General features: G+C 39.6%; 1 protein-coding gene across 3 annotated transcripts in view; it reads right to left on the bottom strand.

Moving 5' to 3' along the window:
- CCNYL1 (cyclin Y like 1) overlaps positions 1–21,307 on the bottom strand; it is a 38,233-nt gene extending 16,926 nt beyond the window's left edge. Inside the window, exons 1-4 of one of the 3 annotated variants that reach the window (XM_046018238.1) lie at positions 20,613–21,303; positions 8,862–8,936; positions 7,154–7,188; positions 1,665–1,765 (exon numbers count right to left, since the gene is read on the bottom strand). In XM_046018238.1, the coding sequence (XP_045874194.1) occupies positions 1,665–1,765; positions 7,154–7,188; positions 8,862–8,936; positions 20,613–20,838 (437 nt within the window). In that variant the 5' untranslated portion in view covers positions 20,839–21,303. Of the gene's footprint in view, positions 1–1,664; positions 1,766–7,153; positions 7,189–8,861; positions 8,937–20,612 lie in introns of all 3 variants that reach the window. The other 2 variants (XM_046018240.1, XM_046018239.1) reach the window with 2 other exon arrangements.
- Between the last annotated feature and the right edge of the window lie 465 nt (positions 21,308–21,772).

Raw genomic sequence — 21,772 nt, 5'->3', positions numbered from 1 at the left:
CACTGGGAACAATGCACTACCCTATGTAAACATTTTTCAAAATCATTCCTAAAAACCAATTTGCCCTATTAGTTTTCTCAGTGAACATTTATTTCATCAATAAATGCACTGAATTATTTTTAAAACTTAATGAAAGCAAATTAAGTTTACTGCACTTCTACAAATTAGGCCAAGTAGGGAAAAACAAGCATGAAACCTACTTGTCTGAGCAAGGGTAATCTTTAAAACCACTTTTGAATTATGTACTAAAATATTAGAATCTTCTGAATTCAAAAGCTGGGGACTCTAGCGAAAGTAGAGTTTTGTTTTGTTTTGTTTTTTTACACATGGATTTAGTGTCTTGGCTGAATAAAAACATTTAGTGATTACTTGTTAGGTGCCAAAGCTCAGGACTTTAGACTTTTGTCGCTTAGTTTTTGCTGAAATACAAATTTGATCTCTGCTGTTATAAGGGTGTGAGAAAAGTTACATTATAATGACTGTAAACTTGCTGTTTTTAATTAAAGTAGAAGTTACTGATAGTTTAATTAGCTGACAGAGCTGGTACATAACAAACAAAATTAAGTTTATAAGCCAGTTGTTTTTAAGACTGAAAAATAAAATTCAAGAGGAGAATATTAATATTTTGAAGTAGTGTTCTAAACTGTGTTCTGGAAAATCAACACTCATGTCCCAAAGAGATGTTAATAATGTTCTTTGGCCAATTTCAATGAAGTCAGGAAACTCTGCATATCCAGTTTTGGGCTTATCCTCTCCCTTAAATAGGCTTGAAAGTTTCATCTTGGGGTATTCTAAAAGTGCAACTCTAATTGTGGATTATAAGGTGCTCCCGGAAATTAAGGAATAGTTTCCATCATCGTAACACTGTTCATGTTTGTTGAAGTATAAACCTGACCACAGCTATGTTTCCAGAACCATCTCTTTCATTGTTCTCTGCTGCGGTTTTCTTATATATGGACTGATATAGTGTCCTAGAGATATATTTCTATATTGATACACATATATAAAGTTAAAATTAAGTATTTTTATTAAATTATAATTTTCAGTTGAGTAACATTTCATCCATAAAAAAATTGAGCTTGAGAATTTGCTCAAGATTGACTTGGTATATTTCCCCCCTCTTTGGGAGACAGGAAGGAGAAGTTAATGTTCTTACAACAATAGTGCAGAGGGAGGAAAAAAAATGAATCATGGGGAAACTCTGACAAAAATTCAATTAAATTTAAATGCAGATACACTCTGGTGCCAGTAGGGGACAAACTGTTCCTTCTTTCAAGAGTAGCTTCCAAAGTAGTATACATTGTTTAAGGCCTGTAACTCATAAAGAAATACTTCTTTCTAGAAACATCCAATAAAAAGCACCTCTCCATCTCATTATGTTTAACAATGTCTTAACAATGGAAATGTAGTAAGTAAGAGGTATACTTTTCCTGGGGTTTTTTTATTTGCTAACTGGCTTTCCCTCTACCATGCACTCTAAGATTAAAATGGAAACTGATATTCAGACTTAGGTCCTGGAAAGCAATATAAAATAGACACCAGTTTCTTAACCTGATTACTGAAAAGGACAATCAAATGACTTAAATCAGATCAAGTATGGCTAGGATGCTTTTAGCATGAGGGGGGGTCTGTCACTCAGCCCTTGGCAACCTAGTTGTACTCACCATTTTATTGTGGTTCTAAGATTAGGCTGGCTGACTGTGCTGTCATCTAGAAATATTGTTGAGCATGAGCTATACTTTTTAGTAAGCTGCCCTGGAGATACCTGAAGGGGAAGGGAAATAGAAGAAAATGTCACAGTAAGTTAAACCTATAAAAGTGTGGTTTTTTCCTCGGTTAAAATGTCAAACGATAAAGCATTAAGATTTTTCTTATACTTCATGAAGTGCTTGAGTGTGCTGTCCTGTGCAGCTCTAGGGGAAACACAGTGGATGCTCCAACTTCCCAGATGGGAGTTAAGGAATGGGTTATAAACTACAGCCCTTGATAAATTACCTATTATCAAACCTGGCAAGCACGTATTATAAATTCCCTGTACAATAACATAAGAAGCTTAGAATAAGATTTCAGTGGTTTTTTTCCCCTAAGCTATGAAAAGCAGCTGAGACTTTCTGTTTTTACTATTCATTTACTACAATGAAATGTAATGCTTTATATAATATTGATGCAAGAACATTTTATTGCAGAAAATGAAAGCCAATAATAAATGTATCATTCAGGAGACAGTGTGATGAAACAAGTGTTCTTGAGTCAGAGGCTGTCTGTGGCAGGGTTGCTCTATCATTAATAAGCTAAGGGGGCTGTAGGTGTCTCTGGGCCTCAGGTTTCTTATCCAGAGGGCAAGAGAGTACTGCATTAATATTCTCTCATATCCAAAAAAACAGATAAAACAGCTTATGAGAACTTCACTTTAACTTCATGTTTAAATAAGACTGCCATCATATTACTTAAGTGAGAACCTCAGAGGACTTTCCATTCATTTAAAAATTTTATTAATTCTATTCTGTAAGTTACTTGATATTCATCACAACAATTTCCTGCCTCCCTCATGCTGCTTTCTATGCCTACAATGCCTTTTTCTTTCTCCCTGTCCCAGAAAGCTTGACCCTATCTACCTCCAGGATACCTTTGCCAGCAGTCACACCACAAAACTTCTTTTTTTGTATGCTCATACATCTAATCTGCCACTTGTTACATGCTACCAACTGCTTGAGGGTGTCCCCTCCCCTCCTAAAAAAAGTAAGCTTCTCCAGAGAAGGGAGGACTCTTATTCCTCCTACCTCCAGCTACTGAACAGAGAATCTGGGACAAATTGGTAGGAGTTCAATTAAGTGTTCAACAAATTATTTAAAACCAGTTACAACTGGAAGATAACCCTTACTACAAATTAGTGAGGATTTATCTGCAGTAGTGTCAGAGAGGTGACAATGAACTTCTGGAGACCCTCCATAGAATAAACCACCTTTAAAACACTTTAGAAGTATCCATTTATCTGTGAAGAGCCTGAGCCCAATTATACAGCAACAGTCAAATACTGAAATAGCCTAAACTATGTTAGGACAATTCTCCTCCTTAAAGTAGACCAATAAACAAATCCCAGTCACTGTAAGTAGTTAAAAGTAATAGCAGTATTCGATATCAAAGAATGCCAACAATTTTAATCTTGATTTGTTGTGTTTTTTCTTTTTCTTTCTTTTTTTTTTTTTCCTACTAATTCAGATGAGCCTTCCTTCCTCTTATCAATATAAAATGGCATTCGCCATGCTGTCACACTCTCCTGTCAGCATCCCCTTCAAATACATGACAAATGGGGCAGGGGAAAAAAAAAAATCTGGTTTACTTTTTAAAATACAGAGCATTTAAAAGCTGCTAGTAGCCAATAATCAGAAATATCCACATGGTATATAAAAACACCACTTTGTCTGTTTCAGATGTTTTCCTACAAAGTCATTTACCTCTTATTAACAAAAAGTTTTAGACCTTCAAAAAAAAAAGTTCTAGACCTTCTATTTTTGAAAAGTATCACTAAATTCTGCTTCAAGCCAGAAATGTTCAACTATATATAACACTGTTATGTTCTTTAAAGTTATTCAGTTAATATGTATTTAAAGAATCTCAATAAATGTAGCATGAAAAATGAAAATGAATTCATTTAAATACTTTTACTCTAAATGGAAGAAAGTTCTCTTTTAAGGCCACTACTAGTAGGGTAGACTATGGTGTATATTACATAATAATAAAAGTCAATTCTGACCAAAACCTATACTGAGCCATAAAAAGAATAGAAAGAAAATGCACCAAAATATAGATCAGTTGGTAAAGCTTTGGGTTCTATTTGCTCCCACTTTCCTCATTAATTTTTGTTCTATTATGAATATATTTTGGCTTGCCTTTAAAAATATTAGTGTGAAATATTAAAAAATTTTAATTAGATGTGGTCTTACAGCCATATGGGGAGTTAGTGAATCAGCAACTTAGAGTGTACTGGCTAGATCCAACCGGAGATACATCAAACACTTCCCCATCAGTTCAGGCCTATTTTTCAGTATTCAGTAAGACCTAGTATTCAACTAGAGGGTGGCAGAATTAAGCCTCTGAACAATGCCTGGATATATTAGCTATAATTATTTATTAGCTTAAAATCAGCTGAGATTTAAAGACAATTGTCTTTTATGGTTAAAGGCTTACCATCACTGGCTTACAGCCTCAATAAACAACACTGACAAACATAGGGTCATAAAAAGCAAATACTTAGGAAAAAAAAAATCAAATAGCAAAAAACAGCAGTATTGGCAGTTTAGTGTTCATAGATATTTCAGTTGGTTACTAGAATAGACAGAGACAAAGGCAGTATTGATTCTCACTCACTGAGCACTAACAGAAGAGGTGGACTTTTATAATCTTTACAACAAAGGTCATTTCACAGACTTAGGATTCAATGGCAAAGACTAAAAAATAATCATACTTAGAAGTCTAGGAAATCACAATCCAAGCTTTACCATCAAAGGCCAAGTACCTGTTGAAATCCAGGCCCCAGCCACTGACCTGCCCATTGTGCCTACTGCTAAAGTTCACTTGTGTGTCTCTCATTTTCACAGGACAAGTTGTCTTTTCACAAGACAACTTAAAAATGTCCAACACTATGCATTAATGAAAACTGCTTCCTCTATGCTGTGCATTAATGGGACAATATGACAGGGTGTGTGGTCTGAATTCTTAATCAAGGCATTAGGAGAAAAGTGTAATATGCTAATTATGGGGATAAACAGAAATGCTGCCTGAATTAATATCATTAATTATACTGAATTAAAACTTTAACCTTAAATATATACTTTCAAAACACATTCTAAGTTTGAGTTAAAAACATGGTGGACTGATCACAAATCTACTTCCTCTCCCTCTCCTTTCAGAGGATATATACAACACAGGATAAATAGCAGGTGCTTTTTAATGTTTGAAAGGGGAAAAGACCAAAGGAGTGGCAACTGACATGGCAGAACAGAGAAAGGACAGAGACTGGAATGGGAACAAGAAAGCCAGTTTGTCTTACAGAACCCAAGGCAGGCTCAGAATTCAGAGACTCAGCCCCGGACGCCCACAGTAAGGCCCACCTGTGAACAAGTCCTGCTCACTCACAGCACTTCCAGTGAGATCACAGACACAGGCAGGGACCACTCCACATTTGAGAGAAGCCTCTGACGAGTAAGAGAGATCAAAACAGGAAAAGGAATTGATGGGAATGATAAAATTAAGAAGCAAATGAAAACTTCAAAAAAATTATTAAAAACCCTAAGATGAGAAATCGCACTCGTAAAAGAACCAGACGCTAGAAATAATGACAGACTATAAGAGAACCCTATAAATTAAAAATAAGATAGATAAAACTCAGTATTCAATAGAAGGAGAAGGGTTAGAGCATAAAGTCAAGGAAGTCCCCAGGAAGTAGGACAAGAAGACAAAATGGAAAATAGAAAGAAAAAAAATTAGAGATCTGTGCGGGAATACTGGTTCAAGAGGTCCAACATCTGAATAACAGAAATACCAGAACACACACACACACACACATACACACACACGACATTCATTAGAAAGAGAGACGGTGTGCAGACTTAATTGCGCCAACAAAATGAAAAGGTCCATATCAAACCATATTATGAAATTTCAGAATCTCAGGGATAGAGAAGGTACCAGAAGGTTTCAGAGAAAGAAGGGATGGGAGAACAATAAAATTGGTAATGTACAATGTATCATTCAATGACAACAGATTTATGAGCAACACTTTAAATGAGAAGACAAGAAATGTCTGTAGAGCTGCAAAAATTAATTTCAACCTAGAATTCTATACTTTATCAAACAGCAGGAGTTTCAGAGAAGCTAGATCTCTAAAAACTTCTGCCTATTCCCAGAAAAATGTGCTCCAGAAAAACAAGTACCTGTAATAAGACAAAGGGAAATAGAGAATCTAGGACATAGGGGATCCAACACAGGACAGCAGTTATGTGAGATCCCAGATGACTTCAAGGAGATATCCCAGGAAAACAGACACAGAGCCAAGCTAGTGAAAACCAGTCTACTCTACTAGAATAAAACAACAAAAGCCAGTCTCCAAGAAAAAAAAACAGAACAGATGTGTTTTAGTAAATGAAAAATATTTCTGATGGACATGTGACAACTGTTACAACATTTGGGGGGCAAATTAGCTATTAGAAAATCAGCAAGTGAATACTGTCAGGAAATTAATTCCACAAAAAAAAGGAAGAATGTGGGGTACCTGGGTGGCTCAGTGGGTTAAGGCCTCTGCCTTTGGCTCAGGTCATGATCCCGGGGTCTTGGGATCGAGCCCCGCATAGGGCTCTCTGCTCAGCAGGGAGCCTGCTTCCCCCTCTCTCTCTGCCTGCCTCTCTGCCTACTTGTGATCTGTCTGCCAAATAAATAAATAAAATCTTAAAAAAAATAAAATAAATAAAAAAGGAAGAATGTGAAAGCAGCCAGGCCCGCCAGGGAGCTACTTACAGCATTTGGCTGTGTGAGATCATGTTGGCTAGGAAAATGGGGACTGGATTATCCTGGAGAAGTGCAGAAGTGCTCAGGTTTCAGAAATATTTAAGACAAAGAATGAGGTGTATACAGGAGAAGGCAGAGACAGAAAACTATATGGCTCAGCAGGGAACAATATTTGCATAGTCATAACAACATACACATTGATTCTGATAAAAACCATGATACAGGTTGAGGGACTAGAGGCAGGGGAAAAAAGGCCATGGTGAAGTGATGAAGCTAAGCTTTCATCTGGCACAACAGGAAGTTGATAGTGCTAAAATGTAACTTAGTTATTACATTTGTGTTACTTTAGTTAAAAAATAAGGTTAAAAAACGAGGGCAAAAAAAATGAAGGCGGAACTTTATATCATAACCATGTTATTAAAATTTAAGTTAAATGTCAGAACCCTTTAAAAATGGGCACTACTAAGCCAAAGAGTTTCTAGAATACATTTGATAACGAGGAAAATAGACGACATTTCGGAAAATCTACAAAAAGAGGTCCTTATAGGGCTAACAGTATGGGATCCATTATATTTTTGGGGAATAATGACAGACATACTTTTAATTCAAACTATTAATTTCTTACTTAACTTTTCAACTGTTTACTTACATGGTTTAAATGGTTGCTCTTCCTCTTTTCTCGCACTAAGAATAAAAAAAATTAACTGATCAATTCTGATACAAATGCCACAGAAAAGTAAAAGTAGTTGCTACTCATCTGACAGATTACCAATGCACAAAATGAGGTGAAATTCCATTTCTAAAAATATAATTTCCAACAAAATTTATAATTTAAATCACCTAGCAAGATGAATCCTATAAAGTAAAATCTAAAAACTTAGTTTTACTTTTTGACCTAACAGATTTTCTTTGTTAGGTACAAACAAAAGGCTCCCCATGTATAAAAGAAAAGGACAAAGCAAACTAGGCCAGGTGAAAACAACTAATAAAAATGTTTACCTGTTGAATATCTGAACCACTACATAGTATTTCCTAATTATATATTTACATACAACTTACTTTAATTACCAGGATCTGACAGCTCTAAGAATCAGTTTCTGGCCGGGCACTAATTTCTAGATACATCAGTATTCTGGAAGCATCCTAAAGCACTTATTGGTGATGTAATAGAATACCTTGCTAAAAAAATAAATGGGCCATTACATAACTGGAAAGTATCTATCTTAAAGTTATATCTTAATGAGTGTGCTAACCTAACCAAATGTATCTACATCACACAAAATCACTTTGCTCTAACAAAGACTAGATGAAGAATAAAAGCTCCCATGAGGGTCTTGGACCCCAGTTTTTTTTTTTGTTTCCCACACTGCCTCCTTTAACGTGGGGTGACGTCATAGGCACACATTCCTTATGACTCAGGAGAAAGAGACATGCGAAAGCTTTGCTTTTACTGTCTCCACACACTGTCTCTACATGTGGGAGAAACAGAGAAATACAGCAATCCTAACCAGAAGTGATCTGCTTAAGTCAGGCTATGTGCATACACCATGAAAATGCAGGTTAAAACCCCCCATTTTTTATTGTGCTGCATACTTCAAATATTATGGAGCCCTCGCTTTTTATATTTCTGCTGTCATAATCGTCTGAAAAACTTGGTCATGTATGGTTTTTACTTCAAATAAAAAAGGATTTAACATTACGTTAAGGCAAATAAGCATGCAAACAGGAGTGCTAAAACTCTACAGTTCTGATTCTCATCATACATCAAGGACACAGGCAATTTATACTAGTCTCTGACCTTCTAGGAAACCCCACAGGGCATGTTTGTTCCCATGTATCCTAGCACACCACATCAGGATGAGAAAATTTTGAACAGCTCCAAAGTTCTGAGTAGAATAAATGTGGATGTGAGATAGGCTTGTTTGGTTGAGGGTGGTGTAAAATGGGGCCAGAATCACAGATTTAATCCCCATAAATTAACAACTTTTTTTTTTTTAATTTGTTAAATGAAAACTTAACTGTGGCCTAAATCCTATCACTCATCTTTAAAACCGTTGTTCTTTGGAGTCAGGGGAAAAGGACAAGGCAGTACGGAGAATTAGACAATATCTAAATCATGTGGTCACAAGTGACTGTGTTGATAAAAGAGGTGGCAAAATGTGTACACAGAGTCTCCGTGTTCTGCTAACTAAATCTGTAACAATGAAAGGAAAATGTTTCATCAGATATCATAATAAGAAATGAATACACGAAAGAGTGAAACATTTAAACCAACATACGAGCTCTTTTAAGGACCTTCTATAATACACAAAACAAAAACAATCTTTTTCTCAGAGGGGGAAAAAACACTGTCTTACCATCCGTTTGAGATTTGCTCAGGAAAATTGTGCTTGCCCTTGGATGGTCAGAAGGGTTTGATTCCAAAGCTAACTCTGTATAGGAAGAAGAGAAAAAGGTGTGATAATTTGAGTAGAAAAATACATGATTTTAAAAATAGCTACACATCAATTTTAATCACTTAGCAGTGTTGGGAAGAGTTTTTAGTAATGACAAAAAGCCTATTTCAGTAAAGGCAACAATATAAAATTATACTGGGAAACCGCAAAATTGTAGAATCTCTTCACATATATGGAATAAAACCAAGCTGTGTCTTAAACTATTTTTTAACCTGCAACTTAATAATCTATGCAACTTTTGGATGGAATTTTATTTGTGCCTTCCCCCTCCTACTTAACTATTAAAAATCCCGTCACCACCCTTTAAGCTGATATTACTGGCATATTCCAGGAACAGTCTCAGAAAGCAAGTTATGTTGTGGCTCTTACTGTCAGATACCAGCTCAATACCAAATATGCCAAAACCAAACAAGTTGCTTTTGGCAAGCAAATATTCTTTAGGCAATCAAATAGCTAATTCTAACTCCATTCAACAAATGAACTCATTTAGTTAGCTGTGGTTTATATGGGGAACTATCCATCACGGCAGATTTTTAAAAAACTGTATGAAAGTTCAATGTTCTATTCCACAGGCACACTTCCATAATAGCAAGTAATTTTTAACTTTTGCTCTCAATTTCCAAAGCTAAACTCCTGCTTCCTCCATCCATGCTGCATGATTAATTTGGGGCTTCACTAAGAGTACTTTTGGACCAGATCATGGGGCTACTTGTAAAAAATTTTGTCTATACCTATGTAAAGGTATGTCTGCCTGCAGTCCACCTTGTACCAAGGTGGGAAATTCTCTATTTACACAAGAATACAAAACAGGTACTTGAATTTTCATAAAAGAGGGTTTGACACTATATGGGATAATAAAATTGTCATTTAAAAAAAAAGTGAAACACCTCTGGTGTGTCTAAGATTCCAAACAAAATGATCTCTGCATTTCCTCAAGATGTTTAGTGACAGTCTGATAAGCAAAGCAGTCTGAGCAAGAAATAGGAAATGCAGAAATAGGTTTTTGTCTGGTTGCACATAATCTTTGTTCTTTTTAAGCTCTGTCAGCTCTGAAATATATTTTTGGGCTACTTCACTGTTTTTGACAAGACAGCCTGATACTTCTATCAAACAAATGACTTTCATATTGCAACAACCTTTGTTAAGAACCACTCAAAATTCTCTTAAAAAAAAAAAAACCCACCATATGACACTCCTCAGCAAGGTCCATCCCAAAGTACTTAGCCAATCATGTAAGAAACCAGACCAAGATCCTGAGAGAATAATGGTTAAGTCTAGTATTCCCCAAACCACATAATAATTGTTCTGTTTTTAAAGGCGTGTTGGCAGTTTAATAGAAAATACTATCCCTGGCCTCCCTAGCTCTTAGAAAATCACAATGTCGGGGCGCCTGGGTGGCTCAGTGGATTAAGCCGCTGCCTTCGGCTCAGGTCATGATCTCAGGGTCCTGGGATCGAGCCCCGCATCAGGCTCTCTGCTCCGTGGGGAGCCTGCTTCCTCCTCTCTCTCTGCCTGCCTCTCTGCCTACTTGTGATCTCTCTCTGTCAAATAAATAAATAAAATCTTTAGAAAAAAAAAAAAAGAAAAGAAAATCACAATGTCCATTAAAAACTAATCAGTCCTGGGATGCCTGGGTGGCTCAGGTCATGATCTCAGGGTCCTGGGATCGAGTCCCACATTGGGCTTCCTGCTCAGCGGGGAGCCTGCTTCCTCCTCTCTCTCTGCCTGCCTCTCTGCTTACTTGTGATCTCTCTCTGTCAAATAAATAAATAAAATCTTAAAAAAAAACAAAAAACAAAAAACTAATCAGTCTTGTCCCACATCAGGCTCCTTGCTCAGCGGGGAGCTTGCTTCTCTCTCAGCCTCTGCCTGACAGTGCTCTCTCTCTCTAACAAAGAAATAAAATCTTAAAAAAAAAAATCAGGGGGGCCTGGGTGACTCAGTGGGTTAAGCCGCTGCCTTCAGCTCAGGTCATCTCGGGGTCCTGGGATCGAGTCCCACATCGGGCTCTCTGCTCAGCTCTCTGCCTGCCTCTCTGTCTACTGTGATCTCTCTCTGTCAAATAAATAAATAAAATATTTTTTAAAAAAGTATTAAAAAAATCTGTCATATAGTGAATAATGTCTAATTCAGCATTTCACAAACTTATCTACCTAGAATCATTTTTTCCTCCAACAGAATCTTTCACAATCATCATTTCGGACATCTTGGTTTAACAGGAATCTGAACCATCCATTTTAATGGTACTGCCAGCACTAGAAATTTACATAGCTAAACATAGCTTTGTTCTTCATGGAAATTCCTTCACTGAATTTGAAGTCTGTTTGACTGCTTTTGGAGAAACTATTCTATTCAACATTTTTATGTAAAAGAACCATACATAAAAATTAAACTTTTTTTTCACATATTTGAAAAATAAGACAATGTTAGCTATTTGGAAAATCAATGAATTCAGCTGTGCTCAAAGTGACAAAGACTTTCATGGCTGCCTCTAACCTAAGGCTTTCGAAAGCGTTCATGACCAACTTCTTACAAAAAGAAAGCAAATACACTATATGTGAATCTAAAAAATAAGCAGAAATGTTTGCAGAAGTAAACATATTACGTATCAGTGCCTATGACACAAAAGAAGTTTAATTAACACTTTTCAATGGGAATTCTGGGGATCTCTCTCTCTCTCTCTCTCTCACACACACACACACACACACTTCCCCAAACCAAGATATGCTACTGGGGATCTAAGTATTAAAAATCAAGAGGCATTGGATAAAAGAAATATCAATATGCAGAAAAAGTGCAAAATGAGCCCAAGTGATGAGAAGGAAATGGGCACTGCCCCTACTCCATCTAGGCTGGGCCAGCTACGGCTGCCCTGGGACTTCCCAAGAACCACTGAGAGAGGCAGGGCAGGGGCGCCTGGGTGGCTCACCTGGCTAGGCATTTGACTCCTAATTTCAGCTCAGGTCTTGATCTCAGGGTCATGAGACTGAGCTCTGCTTCAGGCTCCTGGTTCAGCACAGTGTCTGCTTGAGATTCTCTCTCCCTCTCCCTTTGCCCCTCCCCCCACTCATGCTGTTTCTATACATAAATACTTTTTTAAAAAGAGAGAGAGTGAAAAAAAAAAAAAAAGACAGGCAGAGCTGTAGATTCTTGGCTACTGTCTGGAGCTGCCCCAGGCTTCCTTTGCTATCAGGGGCGGGGGGGGGGGGGGGGGGGGGTTTGAGCACGATGGAAGCCTTTCTAGGATGTATCAACAGAGGAGAGCAGAACTGAGACAGGCCATTTAATTCCTGGGTCAAGTAGTAACCAATTTACTCCATGAACTCTGGTTATAGAAGTCAATATATATTTTTTTAATTTTTAGATTTTAACTTGTAAATGAAAGAGACCAGGTTAATCAGCAGTACTGATGATCACATTATAGGTGGAAACAGATAAAAGTCATTTGCTCCTTCCTTTAACAAATATCCTATCAGGGGCGCCTAGGTGGCTCAGTGGATTAAGCCTCTGCCTTCGGCTCAGGTCATGATCTCAGGGTCCTGGGATCGAGCCCCGCGTCGGGCTCTCTGCTCCGCTGGGAGCCTGCTTCCTCCTCTCTCTCTGCCTGCCTCTCTGCCTACTTGTGATCTCTGTCTGTCAAATAAATAAATAAAATCTTTAAAAAAAAAACAAACAAAACAAATATCCTATCATGAACAAAACCATTACTTTTTTACTTACACTTAAAAAAAAAAAAAGCTCCAATCAGTGTACCATTTATGTCCTACTTTTTTCCTGACAAGCAATCTCAACCCCATTCGAATATACTTACTATTTAATGGATACACAATGGCCTACCAAGTGTTATTCCCATGCTTTAGTCAATCTCCTATTTTTAGGGTTCAGGTTGCTTACAAACGTCTATTCTTATAAGGAAAATTTTCATATACATAGTTTTTGAAAAGTAATTTTGTTTTTATCTCCTTAGGAAAGATCTCCAAAATGGGATGACTAGACCATAAGGTTAAATAGTTGTCCTCACTCAATGTGTAATACTAAGTTGCTTTCTTAGAAAGGTGGGAGCATACTAGTGTATACTGCTATCAACCGCACCAGTTTTCGCTCCCACCCTGACTTCTGATACCTGCAAGAAAAAATTCCTGATATAAATGAAGAAGTTCACTGTCTCTAATTTGTACTTCTGATTACACAGTTTAACTATTTTCCCCATAGTTAATAATATTATTCCCACTCTGGTGAGATGCCTATCACATGTATGTGTTATATGTATTATACTTACAAGGACCCTAAAATGTTGTGAGTTTGCATGAGGTTTTCAGAAAATAGTAATCTTCTATCTCTAGCCTATGACAATTTTCTATATAACTTGGACTTTTTGCTAATGACAAAAACGACATTGCTATTTTATAGAATGGATACTTAAGCCATTAGATATTAAACTCAGATGCGCACACACACAGTATTTCTGCACTGTCCTTTACTGTTTTCTCAAGAACCTAAGACAACTGTGACAGACAGCACTACCCTCTTTGCTCTATGAAAAAGGGACTTGCCAACCATCAAGCAAAGCATCAGCACCTCCCACCAACATGCACATTATGCACGTGTGCACACACAGTGATTTAGAGAGATGGCATGAAATTACTGTACATCTTGTATGTGACTCTATCCCAAAATTACTTTTTTGGAAACCTCTAAGAATGTTTTAACCTAAGAGAAATACTCCTGAGTTCATGATTAGAAGCTATGATTCAAATTGTATTTTAAGACCCATCACTTTTTTTTTTTTAAATCAATTTAAATTGCAACTTAACTTGACAGCATGACAGGTTAATGTAGGAAAGTAGGACTTCAAAAAAAAAATTAAACTTGGATCTTAATGTAAACACAGAGGAAATCTATAAAACTATTGACATCCAATATTGCTTTTCCCCTAATCTAAGATTCTACCAGTTATAAGAAACAGAGATGTTAAAAATGTGAAAATACAGGCAACTTAGAATAAATGAAATGCATTATTAAAGGCCAAATGTGTAAAATTATGCAACTATAAAGGTCAGTAAATGATTTTTCCGTGTCAAAATATTAGGGAAAGAAGGAAGTGACCAAGGAAGTGTCAGAGCAGTGTATTTCACAAGGAGATTGGTTTCAATATATTGATTTCAATATATTCCAATTAAATAGAAGATGTCAGCAGTTTTTCTGGGCCAACTGCTGGGCACCTGTTCACTTAAGGCTTCCTGCATTTACTGAATTATGCTATCGTCCTTGATGATTTTATCCCTGAGTCCACACCTTCCAGGTTAATTCCTAATTCTTCTGCTTCCTAACTCTGGCTTCTAAACCACTTCTGCACCTGAATCTACCTTGGTTCTCAGTCTTGCCATTTCATAGTGAAGTGCGTCTTTCTTCCTTTACACACTTCTAATGAGTATTTTTGCTCAGTTTCTTGAACGTCAGAGAACATTTCTGGGCTGCGAGTTACCTTTATTTCATTTCACACTGGGCAATGTTAATATTTTAATTCTAAAAACTAAGTACTTTAATACTTTAACACACACACACACACACACACACACACACAAACGGTAAGAGAAAATAGTAGGATCCAAAGTAGCCCACATGATAAATCATTCAATAAATTCTACCACAGTATGCCATATATCTGTAATTTATATCCCTGATCTATCATCTCATTTTCAAAACTTGGACAACTCAGTTTATATCCCTCAGAGCCCGTCTTCTCATGTGTAAAACATTTAATTTTTATACTGTGTAACACAGAACATTGTTTGTGCGGATGGAAAGAAATGCGAGAGCCATCTACATAATATATAAAGCACAATAAATGACCAAACAAAGCTTTCACAAGTGAACTCAGAAGCAAAAACTGAACATTTAGCATTTCGTTGTACAGTGCATGAAACGTCCACTCATTACTCACACCCAAATATCAGCTTGAGCAAATATGTGCTTTGGCTAACACTAAAGGGAAAGGACTAAAAGTCACACAAGCAGTAAGAATTTCTCACAGTGATTTTGGTTTCTTTAAGGAAATACCTCGTTCTCCTGCTTCTGTCACGCAGATTACTGCATGTCCTCTCCTTGCTTTTTCCATGTAACATAACCTAGAGATCACTTCACAGCACTGAGGACCTTGCTCTTTTTTACAGCTCCGTAGCTCTCCACTATGTGGAGATACCAGTTGCTTTTACCAGTCTCTTACTGGGCATTTGAGTTATTCCTAATACTTTGCTCTTGAAAATATTGCAACATAAACTGTGTGAATATGTGATTTCATACTTGTGGGGTATACCTTCAGAATAAATTCCTCGGGGTAGGATTTCTGGATTAAATCTATCTGCAATGTTGTGGGATTGGGCCGATTTCCGCTTTACAGGGTCAAACCATTTTGCATTTCCATCAGCAATATATGAATGTAACTGTTTCTTGAGTCTCACCAAAGAATGTGGTATCAGTGGATTTTCTCCCAATAGGAGAGAAACTATAATATAGCTTTATTTTGCATTTCTCCTGTGCATGAAGACATGTTGAAGTGTCATCTGCATTTCTTTTTCTGTGACTTGTTCTTCACATCTTTGTTGTAAGTCACTCTATATTTTAGGCCTGTACTGTTTTTCAATTCAGTTGCCTCTTGGCTCTCACCTGAACTACTGGAACCAGACTTCTACCTGGTCTCCCTGCTTCCATCCAGGCCTATGTTACACATTCTCACACAGTGGCTAGTCTGGTTTTGTTTGTTTGTTTTTTAAAGAATTAACGTCATTCCCCTAAAGGTCTGAATCTACCACATCCCTGCTGGCATCCCTCTCACCCTGCTGCTTCCATCCCTGTGTCTTCCTGTCCTTTGCCTGCACTAGCGTATTCCCATGTGAGGAACTGATCGGAAGCATCTTCTCCCACATCCTCCTATAGCTCCCTCTCACTTTAAGGGCTGTATACTTGTCACTTGAAAGCAGCAGTCTTTAGCCACTTCATGTAAATCTGTCCTCCTCCAATCCTTGACCTTCTTTCACTTTGTTTCACACTTCATTATCTGAAGTTCTTTTAATATTCATGTGCTGTCTAACCCTAGGTTCCTCTAGCTAACCAATGCTAGGTTCCTCTAGCATCTAAGAAGTTAAGGTTATAGGTTTTGCCCTGTTTACATCTGTCCTGCATCTGGAACAGTGCCTAAAATACATCTCTGTTTCAGTGTACCCAAATCCAGTTAAGCTTCTCCCAATTTTCCCAACTAAGGTTTCTTCTAATGCTTCTTTGGATAAGTCATCTTAGACCAGCATGACTTTCATATCTCTTGGAGTAGTAGTTATTCCGAATTAAAGACACAAGACAGGGGCGCCTGGGTGGCTCAGTGGATTAAGCCGCTGCCTTTGGCTCAGGTCATGATCTCAGGGTCCTGGGATCGAGCCCCACATCGGGCTCTCTGCTCCACAGGAAGCCTGCTTCCTCCTCTCTCTGCCTGCCTCTCTGCCTACTTGTGATCTCTCTGTCAAATAAATAAATAAAATCTTAAAAAAAAAAAAAAAAGACACAAGACAGTCTACAAAGAACCACAAAAATCTCAAAGAGGAATTATAAAATCCAGTGAAAAACCAACAGTAACTTCAATTTGGTATAAGGACATTTAATGTTAAAGTACTTTACCTATAAACTGACCAAGACATAAGACAAAGAATACCATCTGAATTCTAAAGAGAGGTACAATGCAGCAGTTTTTATGTGTCCCCAGAATAAAGCATGATAATGGAATTGTGTTCTGTTTTACTATAAGAGAAGCCCAACCATAAAGGGTAGGTAAATGAGTGGTGCTCCGCCCATTCAATGGTACACTAACAGTTATTAAAAGGCATGTGGTAGAGCTATGTGCAGCTCCATGGAAATATATCCTGAGTGCTGTCTAGATGTCAAGCACAGTTCCAGGAACTTTAGGTCATTATTTCTCTTTAAAACAGAAAGCTGTATTGGGGCGCCTGGGTGGCTCAGTGGGTTAAAGCCTCTGCCTTAGGCTCAGGTCATGATCCCAGGCTCCTCGGGGAGCCTGCACCCTCCTCTCTCTCTGCCTACTTGTGATGTGTGTCAAATATTATAAATTAAAAAAAAAAAACAACAAAAAAGCTATAGAGCAGCACATAAACAGTTATCTCATTTTTGTAAAATTAACAAAAATGTTCTGTTTATATACATATGAAAGGTTTAGGAAGAAGAAACACTAAAAAATTAATAAAAGTTCTGGATATTCTGAGTATAAGTGAATGACTTTTTTGTATTTTCTTTTTTTTTAAAGATTTTATTTATTTGACAGAAATCACAAGTAGGCAGAGACACAGGCTGGGGGGGGGGGGGGAGCAGGCTTCTGGCTGAGTAGGAAGCCCGATCCCAGGACCCTGGGATCATGACCTGAGCTGAAGGCAGAGGCTTTAACCCATTGAGCCACCCAGGTGCCCCTTTTTTGTATTTTCTAAATATTTTACAGCAAATGCCTATTGTCATTAAAAAAAAAAAAGCAAAAAGAAAAACTGTTTAAAATAGCTATTGGAAAGAGGAAAGCTCTGTTGCTCAGAGGTTTTTCCACATCAGATTGCCAATTCCTTCCTCACTCACTCTTCAGGGGAAGGGGGAAGAAGGGGTCACTTGAGAAAGAGCTTTTGGCCAGCAAGTTAGCGAAGACTGTAAGGTTGGAACATAAAAGGCTGTATGAAAAGTTGATGAGTAATACAAGGTTGGATAATAGGACTTGACTGTCTCATTTTGTGTTACTGACACTCCCACCAGCTATTGTGGATACACTGTTAGATAAAGGTAAGGTAGTAGAAAAATTCTTTTGAGTCTATCTGAAATCTATACTAGGTTCTTAGGAATATCTCTTTGAAATGGCTTGCAAATGTTTCAGTGTTACATTTCAATGTTTCAATGTTAAACACTGAATGTTTCAGAAAAACAAGGCACAACATTATTTATGGAGGTTTTTGTCTAAGAAATGAACCAATTAAATTCTTCATCGTAGAAAAGCCAAAATGTTCTCTATTTAAGTAGGTATTTCTTAGTTCCCCTGTAAAACTGTCTGAAATAGAGACATTAAAAGCAAACTTTCAATGTGCCTGCACTTCATATTTGGTGTTCTGACCCTGTTTCTATGGAAACCTAATAGGCAAATGCTGAAATTGAGGCTTATCATTTTATTGAACATCAAAGAAAATTAAGACAAACTAAAATGAATTTTAACTATCATGTTAAATATAAAAGGTAAATTGTATATTCACAAACTTTTTTTTTTTTTTTAACTTTTCTGGTTTAACACTCCTTATAGTCCTATGCTTAATACTGGGTAACTTACCTTATCAGCTTTTCTTAATGTTCCTCTGTCCAGGGCATTCTTGACTTTAATTTGAGATCAACAGAACAAACTCTTTTAAATGCATCAACCCGTTTACCCGACTGGTTCATCTAGGCTATATCATGACTTCTACTTTTAGTCTTATCTACTGTAATGACTATAGACATGGAAGGGAGAGGTAAAAGCTGCTTCTGATTGTGAACAAGAAATTCTGAATGGAAATCATCAAGCTAAGCTGAGACAGGCCTATCACATGGATAAATAATAACAGATGCATTCTAAAGAGGTTTTTAGGCACCCCAAGAACTGAATTTGGCAACCTATCCCTTCCATATCAGTCTCTTCTGTTCAGTTGCTGTGTTACCCAGTCATTGCCCATCTCGGAGTCTCTCCTCCTTCATCAGCAATGCAGGAAGAATACGCGCAGGCCTTATTTGTAGTTGGAAGGGCCAAATCAGACAGACATGAAGATGTGTCACAAAATCTTCAAAGAATTATTAAAAGGTCCAAATTTGGTCTCTCTTCCAACACTACCCATCTACTAACTACTTTGACAAATCACTCAGAGGCTTACCTTACAGCACCAAGAAGGGCGGAAGTTTTCACAAGTATTTACATGCTTCGTGTTTAAAAGTACAATTAACTCACATAATTTGCTCATTCTTTTACAACACTTCAATATTCTGAAAAAGCAGTACTTTCCAGTTACAAAGCCATACCCATCATATGCGTAAATCCACAGGCTTAATTATTATAACTCAAATTAACAGCTCACCTAAAGTTTACATAGAAAAAGAACTAAAGACATTTCCTCTAGGAAATAATGAAATAAGCTGGGGCACTCAAATGAAACAAATGGGCTAATGGGGCTTTAACATCTTTATGATACAATGTTTTCTACTTCAAAGGATATAAGACTTCATTAAAGAGCCAGGCAGTTACTCAGAATTATCTTTACCTCCTCATCCCTTTCCAAAATTCCAGAGGCAAAAATCAAACATTTCCTCTTTTCCCTCCCCCCACCCCCAACCGTTTAGTCAGAACTTTTACCCCAACATTCTTAAAGTTGAACACGATTCTATAGACAGGAGTGGGGAAGGAAGGAAAGGGAGATTTGGAGACATTCTTGTTCAAGATCTGACACTTAAAAAATTTATTTATTTATTTATTTATTTGAAAAAGAGAGAGAGGAGCGAGCGCGTGCACACAAGCAGGCAGAAGGGCAGAAGAGGAGGGAGGGAGAAACAGCCTCACTGCTGAGCAGGGAGCCTGATGCGAGGCTCCATTCCAAGACTCTGGAATCATGACCTGAGCCGAAGGCAGACACTTAACCGACTGAGCAACCCAGGCACCCCAAGATGACACACATATTAATTACCAAACCTTGATATTACAAATTAAGGTCTAAATTTATGGTTTGTTTGTTTTTTCTCTTCTCTTTGGAAACTTTTGACCAATAGTCTCATTAACCAACCGCCTCTCATTTTTTGAACGGGCAACAAGTAAGTGAAGTCTGTTAAGTCACTGAGGTAGAGCTGAAGACATATTGGGGTCCAAGTGGGAATTAAAAGTAATGAGAACTGTCTGGATTCTCCGTTCGGTATAAAAAGTATTTCTTGTAGCCCTGGCAGTAACGTTTCACACCGTTCACAGTTATTTCAAGCCCCTTCCTCCCATCACTTTCTTTCCGTCTGTCTTCAAATTACAGAGGAAGGCAGCTTCCATCGAGGCTGTGGAAAGCAGCCTACTTAGGAACCCCACACAGGCTCTCACAGGCCAGTCTATACTGTGAATTTAAATAACAAATCCGTAACAATGCGTCTGAACTGTCCCGCGTATCAAGTACCTTAACGGGTGGGAGGAAGGATACCATCAGGCTCTTACCTGGTTTCTTCGCTTCGGTAAGGACAGGGAGATGAGGTGGATGGGGTATTTACATTTTGGGGAGAGAATATACCAAGAAGTCTTTATGAAGTCCCCCGAGATGTTAACTAGACCGACAAACAGGAAGGAGTTGCGACCGGAGGGTCTCGGGCCGGGCTGGGAAATGGGAATGGGGAAAGAACTGAGCGTTCGGGGCAGGGAAGAGGGAGAGCAACTGGCCGGACACGACGGGGAAAGAATAAGGGGTGGGGACGCCAGGCAGAGCCAGCCGTGATCCCCGGCGCCCAGCCCTGGGAAAGACGGCTCCGGGCAGGAAGGAGCCCGAGGCGGCGGCTGCGTCCCGGGGGACCGCCCGAGAGCGGAGAGTGTCCGCCCCCGAGAGGGACGAGAAGTGCCCGCCTCCTCCTTACCTTCAGGCATCTCCCGGTCGCTGATGTGCTGCAGGTGGTGGCCCTCGCCCGCTCCGAAATCCAACTCGGCGGGCTCCACGGCAGCAGGCGCCGGCGCTACTGCCACCGCGTCCCCGGCCGCAGCCTCGTAGATCTCAGACTCATAGTCGGGCACCGCCGACCCCGTGCGCCGGCCCAGCTTGGGGCTGGCATTGGGGGACACGCAACAGGTCAGCGTGTTCCCCATGGGGCGCCTCCACTCCTCACCGCCTTCACTCGCCCCCGACTCCGCCGCGCTCGGCAGCTACCCCCTCCCCCAACAATGGCGCGGTCGGCACCGGCAGCCCCGGACTACGCCGGGGCTGCGCCGCGCATGCAGGCGCGGCCTCGCCCGCTGTCCGATGGTCCGCCCAGCCGCCGGGCCCGGGGCAGGGCTCCGGCCCCGGCCGCACCCCCGCCGCCGCGCCGCCGCCGCCGCCGCCTCCCCCAAGCCAACTAGTCTGTGAGGGCGGCGACCAGCCCGGCTTATTTAAAAGGGGTGGGGACCCGACAAGCGCTGAGACGCGCAGCCACTGCCGGGAGAGAGCGCGGCCGGGGCTCCTCCTCCTTCCGCCGCCACCTCTCGACTGAAGTCCGCTTGCCTGGCTGGCACCTGCCAACCGGAACGCATTCTGTGGTCACCTGGTTACAAGGGACCAATCACGCCCAGAGTTCCCTCCACGCGCCCGCCGCGGTGCGGAGGCACGTGACTCACAATGCCCCGCCCCTGCCCCGCGGCTGCTCCGCCCCCCGCGCGGCGCGCCTCCGACTCCAGTTTCCATTCATCTCGCGCAGCCGGGAGTTTTCCGGTTCTGCGGGAAGCTCAGCGGGCGTTTGTGACTCCAGGCTGTCCTGGGTCGGTGGGCTTTAGAGAAAGTCTTGTTCGTAAAGAGCCGATGCCCTCAGCAGCTCGGTTCCAGCGGGTCTGACAGCTGACTCATTTGATGCATTGGTCGCCGAACATAGTTCCACCCGAACTTAGTTCCACCCGAACTGTTGACCGTTTTTGTAACTAAACGCCCCTCTTGCCTTCCAAGTTTCAGTTTTCGGCTGCAGCTTAGGCACAGCACTCCGGAGCCCTGGTCCCGCTCTCAGGAAAGCGCTGTGGCTGTGTGTCTTGCATGAGACTCGAGGACACGTCA

This window comes from Meles meles, chromosome 9 (genome assembly GCF_922984935.1).
Source record: "Meles meles chromosome 9, mMelMel3.1 paternal haplotype, whole genome shotgun sequence".
NCBI lineage: Eukaryota > Metazoa > Chordata > Mammalia > Carnivora > Mustelidae > Meles > Meles meles.
The sequence above is the reverse complement of the archived record's forward strand: the minus strand, read 5'-3'. Positions and strand labels throughout refer to the sequence as shown.